This window comes from Euleptes europaea, chromosome 6 (genome assembly GCF_029931775.1).
Source record: "Euleptes europaea isolate rEulEur1 chromosome 6, rEulEur1.hap1, whole genome shotgun sequence".
NCBI classification, from domain to species: domain Eukaryota; kingdom Metazoa; phylum Chordata; class Lepidosauria; order Squamata; family Sphaerodactylidae; genus Euleptes; species Euleptes europaea.
Window position 1 is genome coordinate 36,563,315 of NC_079317.1, and position 14,954 is coordinate 36,578,268.

The 14,954-nt window shown below is 43.5% G+C and overlaps 1 protein-coding gene across 1 annotated transcript in view; it reads left to right on the forward strand.

Moving 5' to 3' along the window:
* Positions 1–14,221, forward strand: part of ABCD4 (ATP binding cassette subfamily D member 4) — a 32,268-nt gene extending 18,047 nt beyond the window's left edge. The window contains exons 10-19 of the mRNA XM_056851131.1: positions 2,266–2,357; positions 4,158–4,241; positions 5,323–5,555; positions 7,558–7,649; positions 7,870–7,906; positions 11,138–11,187; positions 12,422–12,474; positions 12,932–13,008; positions 13,746–13,861; positions 14,071–14,221. Coding sequence (XP_056707109.1) covers positions 2,266–2,357; positions 4,158–4,241; positions 5,323–5,555; positions 7,558–7,649; positions 7,870–7,906; positions 11,138–11,187; positions 12,422–12,474; positions 12,932–13,008; positions 13,746–13,861; positions 14,071–14,139 — 903 coding nt within the window. The 3' untranslated portion in view covers positions 14,140–14,221. The remainder of the gene's footprint in view (positions 1–2,265; positions 2,358–4,157; positions 4,242–5,322; positions 5,556–7,557; positions 7,650–7,869; positions 7,907–11,137; positions 11,188–12,421; positions 12,475–12,931; positions 13,009–13,745; positions 13,862–14,070) is intronic.
* Positions 14,222–14,954: the final 733 nt, after the last annotated feature.

Consider the following 14,954-nt stretch of genomic DNA (forward strand, 5'->3'; position numbering starts at 1 on the left):
TGTGTTACTGGGAATTGCTGTGAAGCTTGGCAGGCTGCTGATGCTGGCTGGAAATAACTTGAGGGTGCTATTTTTGCAGTTCCCTGGATTTTCCTTCATGGTTGCTCCTCAGGTTTCAGAGTGTTGTTTTGCTAGGCAGGAGTTACTGTGTAAAGCTTATCGTATGAGTGCTGTGTCCTGCCTTGTATCCTAGTAAGCAGAGACTACGCTTGCAAAATGCCAAAATACCTGGAGGCGGAATTCTGCCCAGGGCAGCCCCAGTGGACAGATTTCTCCTTCAGAGGCCATTGAGGAAAGAGGTGAGAAGAGAGTGTTCATTCATGCCCAGAGATGGCTTAGTTCCCTCTGGGGCCTGTTCTTGCTGCCTTTCTCAGCCAAACATTTGTATCTGAACTCTTGCAGGCTCGGAGGTGGGTCTCTGCAATTGTTCAACCCCACCCATCCCCCTCCCAGTTGGAGCAGATGCTTACTCCCACACTATGATTGCCAGGGAGTCTCTGAGCTGCCTGCGGGGGCTTATTCAGTCCATGTGTTAGCCAACCAGGCCCACCCTCTCTCAGAGACTGTGCAAGTACCCAGGGAGACCATCCTCACTCATGACAGCTCCAGCATTTTATATTCTCAACAGTTATAACTTTCCGAAGGAGAGGGGAGGAGCATGTGCAAAGTTCGGAGGGCTGAATGGGTACCTTTTTAAATTAAAAAAAATGAGGGAATGAGTAGTCTACAAATCTAAAGAAAGAACAAAGGGGAGAAACTTAATATCCAGCAACTAAATAAGACTTTTAAAAATAGAAAACAAAGCTATATATAAAGACAAGGCAGAAATACACAGCATATTGGCAGCAATTGCTTATGGATGTATTTTTATTTTATGGACGTATTTGGAAACTGTTTATAGAAACTTAATGTGTAGATCTACCACCACTGTTATATTTTTGGCTGAATGGCTACTTTGTAAGGGATTTTATCAATGAGACTTGTGGGCTGGCTTTCAGGAACCTTGAACAGTTCCCCTTTGGTCAGGGGTTCTCATGGATCCTTTTCACCTGCCTAACTGTAATTGCTTCCCCAGTGATGATGATTCATTTCATGCTGCATGAAATATCCTGTTCAACATCCTGAAAATCTCACCTTCCTTTTTAAAGCATGTGAGGGGGGTAATTATAAATTTTAGCTGGGTTCAACGAAGGAGTCCAAATTACTGCTAACAACTGGAGTAGAAACAATTCTTTATTGGTTGATCACGATCAAGGAAAAGCATCTGTTCCTAAGAAAGGTCAAGATACTGACAGCTTTACAGGCCAAAGCATAAGCATAGATGGAAAAATTGGCATCAGGGATCTTGCAGAACTTTTACACCAATTACACAATGGCAACTCAATACTGTGCCAAATTGTAAGCCAATAGAAAAACAATCTATACTTCCTTCTTAACTTTTATGAATACTACTTATCTATCTATCTCACTCTACTAGCGTAAGAAGAATCACTGACTGCTGTGTTTAAAAAAACAATATGTGATAACAATTAGCTTGCCCTGTGAGGCGAGGAATGCAGATTTTTGGATACTTCAACTTAAAGCACAGATAACAGTGCTAGATCAGACATTCCCCTGTTCTTTACTTGGCCTTCACTGACACTGCTACACTATGGCTCATTCACATTTCACCTTTTTCCTTCAAAAGCAAGCTGCTAGCTCTTATTGTGAAGGAGAGGTAAAAATATCTTGAGTCGTGTTTGTCTGCTGGTCTCTTGAACTGTTCTCGCCTAGCCTGTGCGTGCTTTCTCCCTTGACCCTTGCCAGTATACTCAGTTCCAAAATTCAGTGAACCTCAAACATGTCATTCAAAATAAACTGTAAAAAAAATTATGCCAACTTTCTGATCTCCATAATTCTCATGGCAGATTTTCAATTTGGGTTCTCTTGGTAGAGTTAATGGTTATCTACCTGTCTCATGTTTTTATCGCACCCTTCTTCTGAGTATCTCGGGGTATTGTACAACTCGGTAAGGTAAGTCAGGCAGAGAAAAGAGTAACTGACGCGACGTTACCCAGAGAGCTTCATGGCTGAGTGGGGAGTTGAACCTTGGCGTTCCAGCTCCAAATCCATCACTGTAACCACTACACCACACCAAGCTGTGCTGGCAGCCGATGAGACAAAAGCTACTCTGCAGCTAACGTGTCAGTGGCAGGGAGCTCTTGACCTGTACATTGCTTTTCAGAACTTGCTAATTTTGTGTTCTGCTTGTGGTTTGTCTTATAGAATGCCTTTGTCTCTCTGTACCTGATTGGGTGTTTTAGCCAGCTCATTGACCTTTCCACCACTGTGTCTGATGTCGCAGGTTATACACACAGGTGAGTCCCTTTGTCTGTGGGCCAGTGGAGAGGATGCCTAATTTAGTGTAAGCCTTCAAAAGATGTCTCCATTAAGAGCTACTGCAGAAAGAAGGAAGCTTTCACTCATTATAGTCCATCAAAGATCGTCTTTGGAAGACTTATTTCATGGGGAATGAGAATCTGGCTGCGTTCAGAGGACCCAAACAAACTGAAGTTTGTTTTGTTTGACACTTGAATACAGCCTGTATCCAAGTTGGGTTATATCAGTGTGAGCTCTCTAAGATGTGCTTTGAGATTAAATGGGCCTGGGATCTTCTCTCTCCCCCCACTTCCCTACAAGCATAAATTGCTTAGTGTCATTTGAATCCACTAGACTGCAACAGAAGAGACAGTCAAGAGAATATTGTGCCTTTTATGCATGGGTTTTTCCTGTTGCAGTCACCTCCAACCATTTAGGGGCTTTGTTTTAATTATGCATGTGTTTTCCGACTTTTAGAAGTTGACTTGCTCTCCCCTTGCATTTCCCCCACATTTTCAGGATGCTGTTTTACCCCGAGTTTATAGTCTGCCTCGATCCCAAATCAAAAGCCAATCCTGTGCATACTTGTCACTTCAGGTTTTTCTCCCCACACCCATTCTTCTCCCTCCCACATGTCTGTATCCCTCGTCCAATCCCTCCTCTCGAAGCCATTATCAAGTGCACTAGCTAGAGAATAATGCCAGAATACCACGAGGCTGCTTATTTGATTTTTTCACTGCGAGTGTGGGTCAGTTTCAGATCGAACTGTTAAGAAAACACTGAAATCATCACAAGTGACCTATGCCACTGCTTATTTGGTCAGTTTCACAGTGAGTGTGGGTCAGTTTCAGTTCTCCACAGGATGGAACAGAGCCAGGCTGATTTGCCGCCTTTACCTTACATGTGTCCTCTTATAGGCCTTTGTTTCTTTGTTTACAAGTGCAGTAGAATGATGAAATGTTCACAAATGACCATGCAAGTGTTTTTATTTTGTTATGACCCCTGCATTGAGTTTTGCAGAAACAAGTTGGTGTGTGTGGAGGTGGGTTGTCTGGACCCTTCTCTGCTTTGGCTGTAAAATGGCCACTTAGTTCAGATCAAATGGAAGAATCCTGCTGCAGGGCTGGCAGGGGCTGGTGACGTACTTTAAAAAATATACTTCAGCCAATTACAAAGCAGTGTTTTCAGGGGGAGGGACTCACACAGGTTTCAGAAGCTCTGTATTTTCTCTGGGGATGTACAATTGATCACAAGGTACTCGTGGAATTTCTTGGGGGGGCAAAAGCCCCTGTGCATAGTGTTTTGAGAATTTGACTGCAAATACTGTGCAGTTAGAGAGCAGCAGATCCTGCAGAAACAGACCATGCATAAAAGGCCTTAACTTGTTCTTCAGACAGAATAGCTTCAGCTGGTGGGCATCTGTTCCATTTTCCAAGCTTAGGTTTTACTTATATTTAAACAATGGGGTGGACCCTACCCCTATCCTGCTGCTCCACTGAGCAAATTTCAGTCATTTATTGATTAAAATATTTATGTCTTAACTCTCCTTTTTGCTTCAAGTTTGAAGCCTTCCTCCAACTTAAGTGGCTCTTCCATTGGAGGAAGAACTACTTGTCAGAGAAAAAATCCTAGGAGGATGGTTGGCTCCACCTCAGTGCTTTTTAGAGGACTCCACAAACTATGTTCACCTCTTCATGCTTCTGTTCTTCTGTGGTTTTTTGAGGCAGGGTAGGTGCTGCTTTTGAACAAAACTGTTTCTTATCCCCACCCCCATTACAAATCAATCTGTGTTTTTCTAGAATTGGAGAACTGCAGGAGATGTTGCTGAAACTCTCCAAGAAACAAAATGATTGTGAATTGCAAGCGAAATGGGACTTCAACAAGTGAGTCGCTATACTTAACTGTAAGTCAGCAGTTTCCTGACTACACTGCAGTTATGGAGGGAAAGGCAGCTGAACACACTGATTATGGAGGGACCAGCTAATCCTTGGGAGAAACCTTGCAGCTCACATATTCTAGGCCATGGTTCCCCAAACTTTATTGAGCCTTTGGGCACTTGTGAAATTTTGAGAAAAGGGTATTGGGTGCAACCACAGAATGTCTGCCATGAGAGATGAAAACAATAACAAAATGGCTGGCATGGGGGGCAGTTGTAAAACACTGAGAAGTTCAAAGCCAATTATTCTCCAGCGATGGAGGCGTCTGTTCCTGAGTGGGTGTTCCATGCAGATCCAAAAGTGAAGTCTTCTGAAGCATCTCTTACTTCAGTATAGGAAAGCCAGGATTTCTTCTTGTCTTTGGGGAAGAAGCAAGAGGCTTGCTGAGCACTTGAAACACACCTGGAAAGAGTCAAAACGAAGTGTCAAGTTAGAAGGTGAATGATTAAGTCAGGTGACTCCCAGCCAAGATCCAGTATAAAGAGAAGCCTTGGGGATTAAAGAAGGCCAGGCTTAAAGCACTTGTCAAGGAAGAAAGTACTCTGTGTCCACTACTTAACACTGCCCCACAATAGGCAATCCAGAAAGGAGCAAGTGGTGCACATCCCATAGATTCTGGGAGTGGCAACAGCCGATATGGACCTGGTTGTAGGTGAACATCTTGGAAGCCTGAACAGGGAGCAACACTGGGATGGGTCTAGTTCTCCTGATAATGATCTCGTAAATTTCATGCTCTTTGAAGGAAGAAGGACAGCATGTTTTTTCAGGGTAACTTTTGGATTTCCCTCTGGCCTGCCACAAATTATTTGAAGGTTTCTGCAGACTTCACCAACCGCAGCCAGAGGGAATAGCTGCTGAGAAATGCATTTGTGACAAAGACTAATCCCACACATACTGAGTGACTCCCTAAGTAGCGTGTCAGAGTCCACTTGATGGATAACCTGCTCCCTTCCGAATGCAGCTGAATGTGCTTGCAGGCTTATCTGCTTACCCTTCCCTTCACTTGCGTTTCCCTCTCTCTTTTGGGGTCTTTCATGAACGACCTTTGCGTCAGTGTTTCTAAGGAACAAGCAACACCAACCGACACAGCCTTCTTCCTGGAGCAGGTCTCTCTCTCTGCTCCGTCTTCTGAGAAGCTGCTTATCAAAGACCTAAACCTGAGAGTCACACAAGGGAACAGTCTGCTGGTTACGGGGAACACGGGCACAGGGAAGACATCTTTGCTGCGTGTCCTCGCTGGCCTTTGGGAAAGCAAGCAGGGTGAGTATGTCAGCTTAATTGCAGTGTGGTCGTGAGGAACACCTGCCCTGTCGGCAAGCTCAAGGGAATGAGGTTCTCTGCACAGAGGCCAATGGACGGGCAAAGACTGGACTTGAGTTGCTGGGGAATGCAAATCAGCCTTCATTGTTTCTAGATACCAGGCCCACCCTTGGCCCATTTAAACGTGGGGTATCAAGAGATATCCATTTACTTGCTTAACATCATTGCCCTTTTTATGCTGACATTCAAGCCAAACTCCTTAACCCACTCTTAGTTAATTGGAATGGAGCTTTGGACAAGTGCAAGGTACAGCTGTTTCTTTCCGGACAAAATCCTGCCACGATAGACAGGGTTAAGCAAAAATCACAGCAGCTATGACCATAACAATACTAAAAAAAAAGGGACACACATGTACAATAAAGCATTTATACACTGATTGTAACAAGACAAGCTAATACAATGCAAGAAGAGTGAAAATCAAAATTGCCTCTTAAATAAATCCAATCAGTCCGCCATCATAGGATCAATACAGCATTACGTCTATAATAAACGGCTGCAAAAATAGGAAACTGTAACAGAAGCCGCAGAGAAAGTAACGATAGACAGGGTAGCAAAATGTTTGCAACTATGGGGCTCCAAGAATTTAAATTTTGACTTTGTTTAGTCATAGTTTTGCACTGTTTAGTCTTTGTACTTAATGCGAACATATGCCAATAAAGGTGTTGTTGTTGCTTGACATCATCCCATCAGGTGTCTCTGGCCACATGGAAAACCAGTAATCTGTGAAGCTCCATCCACGGGCGCACTGAGAATTGCTGTTTGCTGCACACGACCATGCTTGCAGAAGCACAAGTTAAGGCTTCTCTCGCTGTGTGATTAGATTCTACAGATGTCTGGTTTCCCCATGCATTTGCAGCTTCTCTAGGGGATACCTTTGTAGGCAGCAACTTGTGTGGTAAATGAGTTGTTTGTTTCCTTTTGGGTAATGATAGTGAGCAAAATGTCAAGTGGCATTGGAGAGCCAGGCAGTTTGTGTGCATTATTTTTACATTAATCCAGATCCATTGGTCGTTGCCTTCTTGTGAGATAGCAAAGCACAGGATCAAACTAGGCAAGATGGAGAACTAGAATCTCTCAGCTTCTTTTAATTATAAGCTTTGTGCACGTATGGCCCCAGTGCAGATTTTAGCTGTGCAGAGCAGAGAGAAGGAGCTTAATCCTTACGCTCCTATCAAAACTGCCTTTCCTGTTCTGCTTTTAGCCCCAGAAGGGGAGAGAAAAGGCAAGCATCCTTCTTTTGCTCACACCTTTCCCTTTGAGGGCTAACCGCTCAGGAGGGGTGATTTCAACTGGCAAAACTGCATGAGGGGAGTCATCTCCCCTTCACCCCCACATGTGGCCTCAGTCCAGATTAGGCTCCTACACCGCTTCTATTAGAGAGTCAGGTTTGGTTTCCCCACTCCTCCACACAAAGCCAGCTAGGTGACCTTGGGCTAGTCACTGTTCTCTCCGAACTCACTCAGCCTCACCTACCTCACAAGGTGTCTGTTGTGGGGAGAAGAAGGGAAGGAGATTGTAAGCCAGTTTGATTCTCCTTTAAAAAGGTAGAGAAAGTCGGCATATAAAAACCAACTCTTCTTCTTCTATTAGCATTTTAAAAACTGTGGGAGGAACCAGAGTTTTGAACTATAGTAGGTTTGGCAAACCATTACCACTCAGACTGTTCTCCCCCTTTCCTCCCCCCCTTTCCTCCCGTCTACAAAAGGACATTTTGGAGGACTTTGATTCATAGGGTCGCCATGAGTCAGAAGTGACTTGACGGCACTTAACACACACACAATAGTGGGTGGATAGTATTGGCCTCTTATGGAGTTGTTGTAAGGACCAATAAAAGAACATGCTTTTAACACTCAAGTTCTTACATAGCTCCTGAGTATGTTGCATTGATGGGGAAGTGTTGGGCAAATGTTCTTGCTGGATTCTTTCTGTTGGATCTCTTCAGGGGATGTCCACATGCTAACCTGTTTTGGCCCCCACGGGGTGGTGATCTTGCCACAGAGGCCTTTCTTCACAGACGGGACGCTGCGTGAACAGGTGAGCTGCTTTGGCACTGGATTCTCCAGGTCCTCTTGCTGCCTTTGGGCTCGTATGGCAGTTCTGCTGCAGCAAATGCCGCTAAGGGCTACTGGCCCACTGGGAGCTGACTGGGGGTGGTGGTGGAGCTGGGGCCACTTATTCTTTTCAGCCAGTGTAATATGATTGGCTGGGGCCACTTATTCTTTTCAGCCAGTGTAATATGATTTTTTTCAATTAGGTGATTTACCCTCTGAAGGAGATCTATCCAGTTTCAGGTGAGTGGGAATTCACTAGAATAGCTGCCTCCAATGGAATGAAGTAACTTCTCTGACTTTCTGGGCCTTTTTCTCTATAGTGTGTGTCTGTGTTGCATGAATCTTCTTTTGGTTGCTTTATCTTATCCGGGGGGTGGGGGGAGATTGACTGATCCATCCAGTATATTAATTCAGGGGTGTTCAGTGTGTAGAGAGCTTCAAAACATCACTCAGACCATGTGCAGATTTGGCTGAAGGGATGGAACAACACTTTTTAAAAAACCAAAGCCAAGAAAATGTATGCAGATATGCTTATCCTGTATAGTGCATTCTGAAGCTAGAATATAGTCTTCTAAGGACTGAATCTGTTTTATTTTTGGATGCAGAACGTAGTAACCCCCACTGTACCCTTCCTAATTGATTGCTGGAGGCAGCCAGCAGGGCTGCAGGAGGAAGCCTGTGAGTCATATGGGGGGCTTCATTTATCCAGTGTAATTTATGACCCTCCACAAGCTAAACACCCATGTTCTAGTGTGACTGTGTCCTCCATCACCATTTTTGTTAGCCATTTAATCCTTGATCAAACACGTTCTCTGCCACTGTCTGTGCTGTCTGTGCCTCATTGTTGCTTAAGTACAAGATCCCCCAATTCTGCAGGTCATCATCACATTATTTTTAGCCCAATTTGTTCCCTATGAAATCAATATCTAATACTCAGTGGAGAGCCTATGGTAAAATTATTAAAGAAGCATTCCATGTTAACTCATATTTGGTTGTTAAATACCAATGTTGTGAATAAAGCAGCAGAAAGCAGTGTAGGTTGCCATAATTTTTAATTTTAAAAAGTCAGGCCTGCCAAACCAGAGCAACATCTCAGAGATACAACACTTTGTTTCTAAAACATCTGGGTACTTGGCATCCTTGAAATTGTTATCTTTAGGTTGCTTGGGGGTGTGTTTTATTATTATTTGAGTAGCACCATTGGTGTACATAATACTTCACAGAGGGAGTTTTTTTTGGGGGGGAAAGAGGTCACTTTCTCTAAGCTTACAATCTAAAATAGACAATGGCAAAAGCAACAGAGGGTAGAGAGGAAGAGACGAAATTCTCAGTGAATTAATATAAGCTGAAACTGTTACACATACTTAAGTGTTGTGAGACGGTTGAAGGTGAGGACATTAGGAACTGAGCCAGAGGCCTCATGGGGGAAAAGTGGGCTTTGAGGAGGGATCTGGAAGGAAGAGTGAGAGATGGCACAAAGTATGTGCTCAGGGAAGGGCTTTACAAATGTAGGAGACACAAAGGGGGAAAAGATCTTGATAGTTGTGGATCATTAAGGAGCTTACAAAACAGCATAATTGATACGCAAAGCATTCATTTTTAATAAATCATCCGCACAAAAAGATAAAATGTGGAGAGGGTATCTCTTTACGTGCTTGAACACCACTTGGTTAGTTGCCAGGCATCAGAGGTATAAATATGGGAACTGAAAAGACATTGAATTTAATGCGAGAAGAGTTCACACAATATTCTGTGTCTGATTTGCAGTAGTTCATTAACACAAACAGATTGCTGCTAGATATGGCAAAGATCAAGTGATAACGTGTGTGTGTGTGTGTATGAGAGAGAGAAATGACCAGGCAGTGTCCCTGTGAGAGACTGAGGCTGTTTGGGACTTGTTGGTGAAAATAAAATTTAAAACTAATCAGGAGTCAGAGAGGCCTTCACAAAGACTATCACTGAAATAAAATGATGCTTTATAAGAAGGCAGCTGGCTCTGCTTTCAAATTGTCTGGAAGATCATCTTAATACAAATCTAATTCATTTCTGGTAAATGGAAGCCAGCTCTTACCTGGTTATACCCTGCTCCTGTCTCAATAAGTATTGGCTCCCAGGGCCCTCCTGAGCTTTTTCTCAGATACTGGCCTGTTGAACTCTCCTCAGTTGCTGGGCTAACTCTTGTTCTGCCATTGCCTTGGGTGTTCATGTGTGGGATTGCCAGCTGAAAGGGCTGGTATAGATGAAACACTACCAAATGCTGAGCCCTCAGCCACTGTTGAAGGATGCTTTCAGATGCTAGATTAAGTAAGAACCTGGGTTGCTAGATTAAGTAAGAACCATTAGTTAACGCTTTTGTTGATAAAATATTTAAGCGCAGTTAAGTCCTGTGGCAGGAATTCAAACATCAGGAGCGAGGGATGGGGAAAGATAGCTGTGGTCTGCTCCCAACTGTGTGTGTGTTAAGTGCCATCAAGTTGCTTCCGACTCATGGGGACCCTATGAATCAGTGTCCTCCAAAACATCCTATCTTGAACAGACTTGCTCAGATCTTGCAAATTGAGAGCTGTGGCTTCCTTTATAGAGTCAATCCATCTCTTGTTGGGTCTTCCTCTTTTCCTGCTGCCTCCAACTTTTCCTAGCCTGATTGTCTTTTCCAGTGACTCTTGTCTTCTCATAATGTGACCAAAGTACGATAGCCTTAGTTTAGTCATTTTAGCGTCTAGGGTCAGTTCAGGCTTGATTTGTTCTATAACCCACTGATTTGTTTTTTTGGCAGTCCATCCGTAACTCCTCCAGCTGCATAGCCATGGATAAGCCATTGGCTGTGTCTTGCTTGCATTGATCCAAAATGTGGAGATTTTAATTTGCTGATATCGGATCCTAAGGCTTGCTTCTGTGCCACGTAGGCAGCAGTGATTTCCCCCACCCTATCCCTTTGTTTCATATCCCCATGGTCTGCCTGGTAGTTCCAGATCTGAAGCCTGTAGATAGCAGTGGCCATCCTGTTCAGCTTTAAGCACTATCCCTGAATGTTAAGCTCTTCCTGGATGGCACAGCTTTTAATGTAAGCTAAGAGCATACAGTCTTCTTCACGTAACATGACAATTTTTGGAATTCACTCCCAGAAGATATGGTGATGGGCACTGGCTTAGTTGGCTTTAAAAGGCGGCTAGGCAAAGTCATGTTGGGATAGGTCTGTCAATAGCTGTTGACCATGGTAGCTAATTTAATCTCCAAGTTAAGAAACAGTTTAGCTCTAAATCCTGTTGCTGGTGGAGGTGTAATCACCAAGGGAGAGCTTCTGGCTTCCTGGATTGGTCACTGCGATCCAGCACATGGTTCTTTCTCATTTTTAAAGGTCTGAACAGCTGAGAGGTTTTCAAGCTTTGTTGAGCTGTATTCAGAGCTACAACTCCCTAGATGGTACAGCTTTCACTGTTCTATTGTTGAGTGTGATTTCTTGCCTAACAGGGTCTGCAGATGATGAAAGGATACTGAAATTCCTGGACCTGGCCGGCCTGGTGAGTTATCAAGAGAATAAAATGCATCATGTGTGGACTCGCTTGCCCCACTTCTGTGGTTCAGTGTAGGAGGAAAGTGGCTATAAATCCTTATCTGGGTATGATGTTAATGTCAGTGGTCAGTTCCTAGAAAGAGGTGCTGGATTGGAAGAAGGAGCTTCTGCCTGCCAAGAAATTGCACCCTCTAACCAGGGAATCTTTCCTTTTCATTCTAAATGCATGGGGTGTAGGCTGCAGTTAGAGAAATGAACTTGTTTTTCAGATGGTACCTTACACATAAAGACATAGCAAAAGCTAACAAAGATTATAATGGGAAGTGCTGGAAATGTCAGAATACAGATGCAACATTTTATTGTATGTGGTGGGAAAGCAAGAAAATACTGGATAGAGATACACGATGAAATGCAAAAGATATTAAAACTTACTTTTGAGATGAATCTGAAAAATATGCTAGTAAATGTTTTACCAGTATTCTAAAAAAACAAATTATTCAAGTACAGGGTGATGGCAGCAAAAGAAATATATGTAGCAAAATGGAAGGCAGAAAAATATCCAGATTTGAATGAATGGTTGAGTGAATTAACTGAATATGTGATTATGGAAAAACTAACATCCTTTATACATAATAGACCAATTTCAGATTTTCAAGAAAAATGGGAATTTTTTTTTAAATTATATAGTTGGGAATTAAGAATAAAGTTAAATCAAAACAGAAGATTTAGGTAATATATGTTTCACAATAAATGTTATTAAATATGATATTGAAAAGATAGGGTAATATAACTCAAAAAATGTAAATTTAAATAGTAAGCTCCATACAAATTATATTAATATTTATGTTTTATGTTTGTTTTGTGTATTGCAATAAAACTTTTAAGACTTTTTTTAAAAAGTGGAATGAACTTGGTACATGCTCAGAGGTACACTCTTCTCTATTTCACATTTTAAAGGCTGGGCATGGATACTTGAAACTGGTCTCAAGGTTGAGCCCTGGTTCCAATTAATGTCCATCATATGAACAAAACCAGAGAAAGCTCTGCTGGTGGCAATTACAGCCAAGGCAGAGTTCCAGAGAGCAACAGATGGCAAAACAGAGTCGATGTTGGTCACTGAGTGCAAATACTGGGGCAGGACTGAAGGAGAAAAATAAACAATGCCTTTATTGGCTATATTCACCTTAGTTGAAGAATGCTGGAATAAGTTTTGCTTTTCATGTGTTTTCTGTCTGCTGCAGTCCGATTTGCTAGTGAGGACAAGAGGCTTGGATCAGCCAGTAGACTGGAACTGGTAAGGCTCAGGGATTTGACGGCAGCTTGAAAGGGGGTGGGGAGTCACATGTGACAGCTGCAATTCAGAGCCCTGCAAGCACTCTTCCACTTCTGGCTATGGCAGGCGGAGCTCTGAGCAAGCTTTGAATGCTTGTCATAGTCAGTAATGGGAGAGCCCCAGTTTTGAGCATGACTACGTTAAGTTCCCAGAATAGGTATCAGCAACCATCTCCCTTCCCACATGGCACCACTTGTCGAGACCCTCTAAGATTTCCCTGAGGTACAGACCTGAGGTAGATGCTGGACAGAGTTGAAGGTGCCGCATGTTGAAGGACTTGGGGAAATAGTTGGTTAATTCTGCTACGGCTGTGAGGGGTCCCTTATGGAGTAACAAATGCTGCCCTTTAGTCCAAAGGGCAACTAGCCCACAAGATGGGCCTAATCACCAATGGCTCTGCTTTTTTCTCTTGCCACAGGTATGATATCCTGTCCCCAGGGGAGATGCAGAGGCTGTCTTTTGCCCGTCTTTTCTATCTCCAGCCCCAATATGCAGGTGAGGAAGGGAAATTAGACTGGGAAGGAATAGTATGGCTATGGTGATGGTGAAGCCTTTGATACTGATTGGCTGTCTTGGAGGGGGATTCAAAAAAGGCCTCTGGTTGCCACTGGCTCAGTTGTGAGATCCTAAAACATTTCTCCAGTTTTATAAAAACATCCGATAGGCTAATCCCCCTGCAGCAAGGGTTTTTCATCCCTAGCCACCCCTTGCATGAGGACAGGAATTTATATTGGTTCTTGGGGTATGATGTCATCTTGCTTTCGTTCACCTTCCCCCAGCGGCAAGATATAAAGAATCACTTCTTTGAGCTACTGGAGTGTTTTTTTGTCTTTCCTTCCTGGCTCCTTGCTATGCTGCAATGCCTGTAACCAATAAGCAACCAAATAAGAGCCTTTGATCAGCTATTTGCATCTCATTCTGATGCATTCCCCATTACAGCCAATGAACTGAGTTTTGGATGAACAGCACCGAATTTCATTGTCAGCTAGTGGAGAATTTGGTTTAATTGTAGCAATGGACCAGCTTCCTTGAGGGAGCCCCTAAAAATGGCCACAAATTGTGTGCGTTGGGGGGAATAGTTAACCAGCTTTAGTGTATGATTTGATAAGGTAATGGACACAGTCAATTTTCTAACCCACTGCCAAACCACACTCAAGAGGAAGAGAATGGAAATCATGGGTTGCCTTGGATGGTCCGTATCGAGGGTACTCCTGGTTGTTTTTTGCTTGCAGTGTTGGACGAAGCAACCAGTGCTCTGACAGAGGATGCTGAGAATGAGCTGTACAGGATCTGTGCACAGTTGGGGATGACTCTGGTTAGCGTTGGGCACCGCAGCAGCCTGGAAAAGGTAGGAACGGCTAGTTGATCCGTCTGTCCAAGCAGAATTGCTGCTGTAAGAAATGGCAGACGGGTTTGCAAACTCAGACAAAGAGGCTGTCTTGCAACTGAGTTCTCCTTCTCAGCGAAGGGAATATTGGGGGCTAAAGGGGGAGTGGATTGAAAAAGATTCTACCTCTGAAAGCTGTGGTTCTCAGTTTGTACTGACTTGCATTTCAGTTCCATAGCTGGATATTGAGACTGTGTGGAGGAGGAAAATGGGAACTAACAAGAATCAAGAAAGACTGAGCCTGCCATGGACAACAGAAAATGGAATGAAAAGTTCAGATGGGACAGTTGCCAAAGTGCCTTGGAAGCAGCATGCCTTAGGGGTTGAAAGAGGTGCACTTTCAGAACCAGCAGGTGCAAATGAGGTTTCTATGACCAGAAGACGTTCATCTCCTGCTGAAACATAGGGTGGAAGGGCAAATTTTAAATCTCATATACAAAATTTCCTCCAGACTGTTCACATATTAAATCGGAAAGTTTTCCTCAGAGGGGAGGGGACACTTCTGCTTGCATCTCCTTTCAGAGAGAATAACTAAATGGTGCTGAAGAGAACTGAATGGAGTTGTGAGGACTTGTTCTGAAGGATCCACAGCGTGAACAAACCCTTCTCATCTGTGCCTGAAAGAGGGTGTGTGTGTGTGTGTGTGTCAGGCTTCCTTGCTGCCTGGACAGGAACATCCATATGTCGATTCCATTGTCTCTACTCTGCACAGGATCCTGTCTGCTCTTGGTACAGGGTCAAACTCCCTTGATACTATAGCAACCTCTTCTTCCTCAGGAAGTTCACCAGTAGAGGGGAAAAAGAAAAAAACAGAAGAAGGTATTCTAGATTGTAAGTGCTGTATACCTACCAGCTCTTTGTATTATGGCAGTAGGTAAAAGGTGAAGGTGGTCCCCTGTGCAAGCACCAGGTCATTCCTGACCCTTGGGTTACGTCACATTTTGACATTTACTAGGCAGACTATGTTTACAGGGTGGTTTGCCATTGCCTTTCTCAGTCATCTACACTTTACCCCCAGCAAGCAGGGCACTCATTTTACTGACCTCGGAAGGAT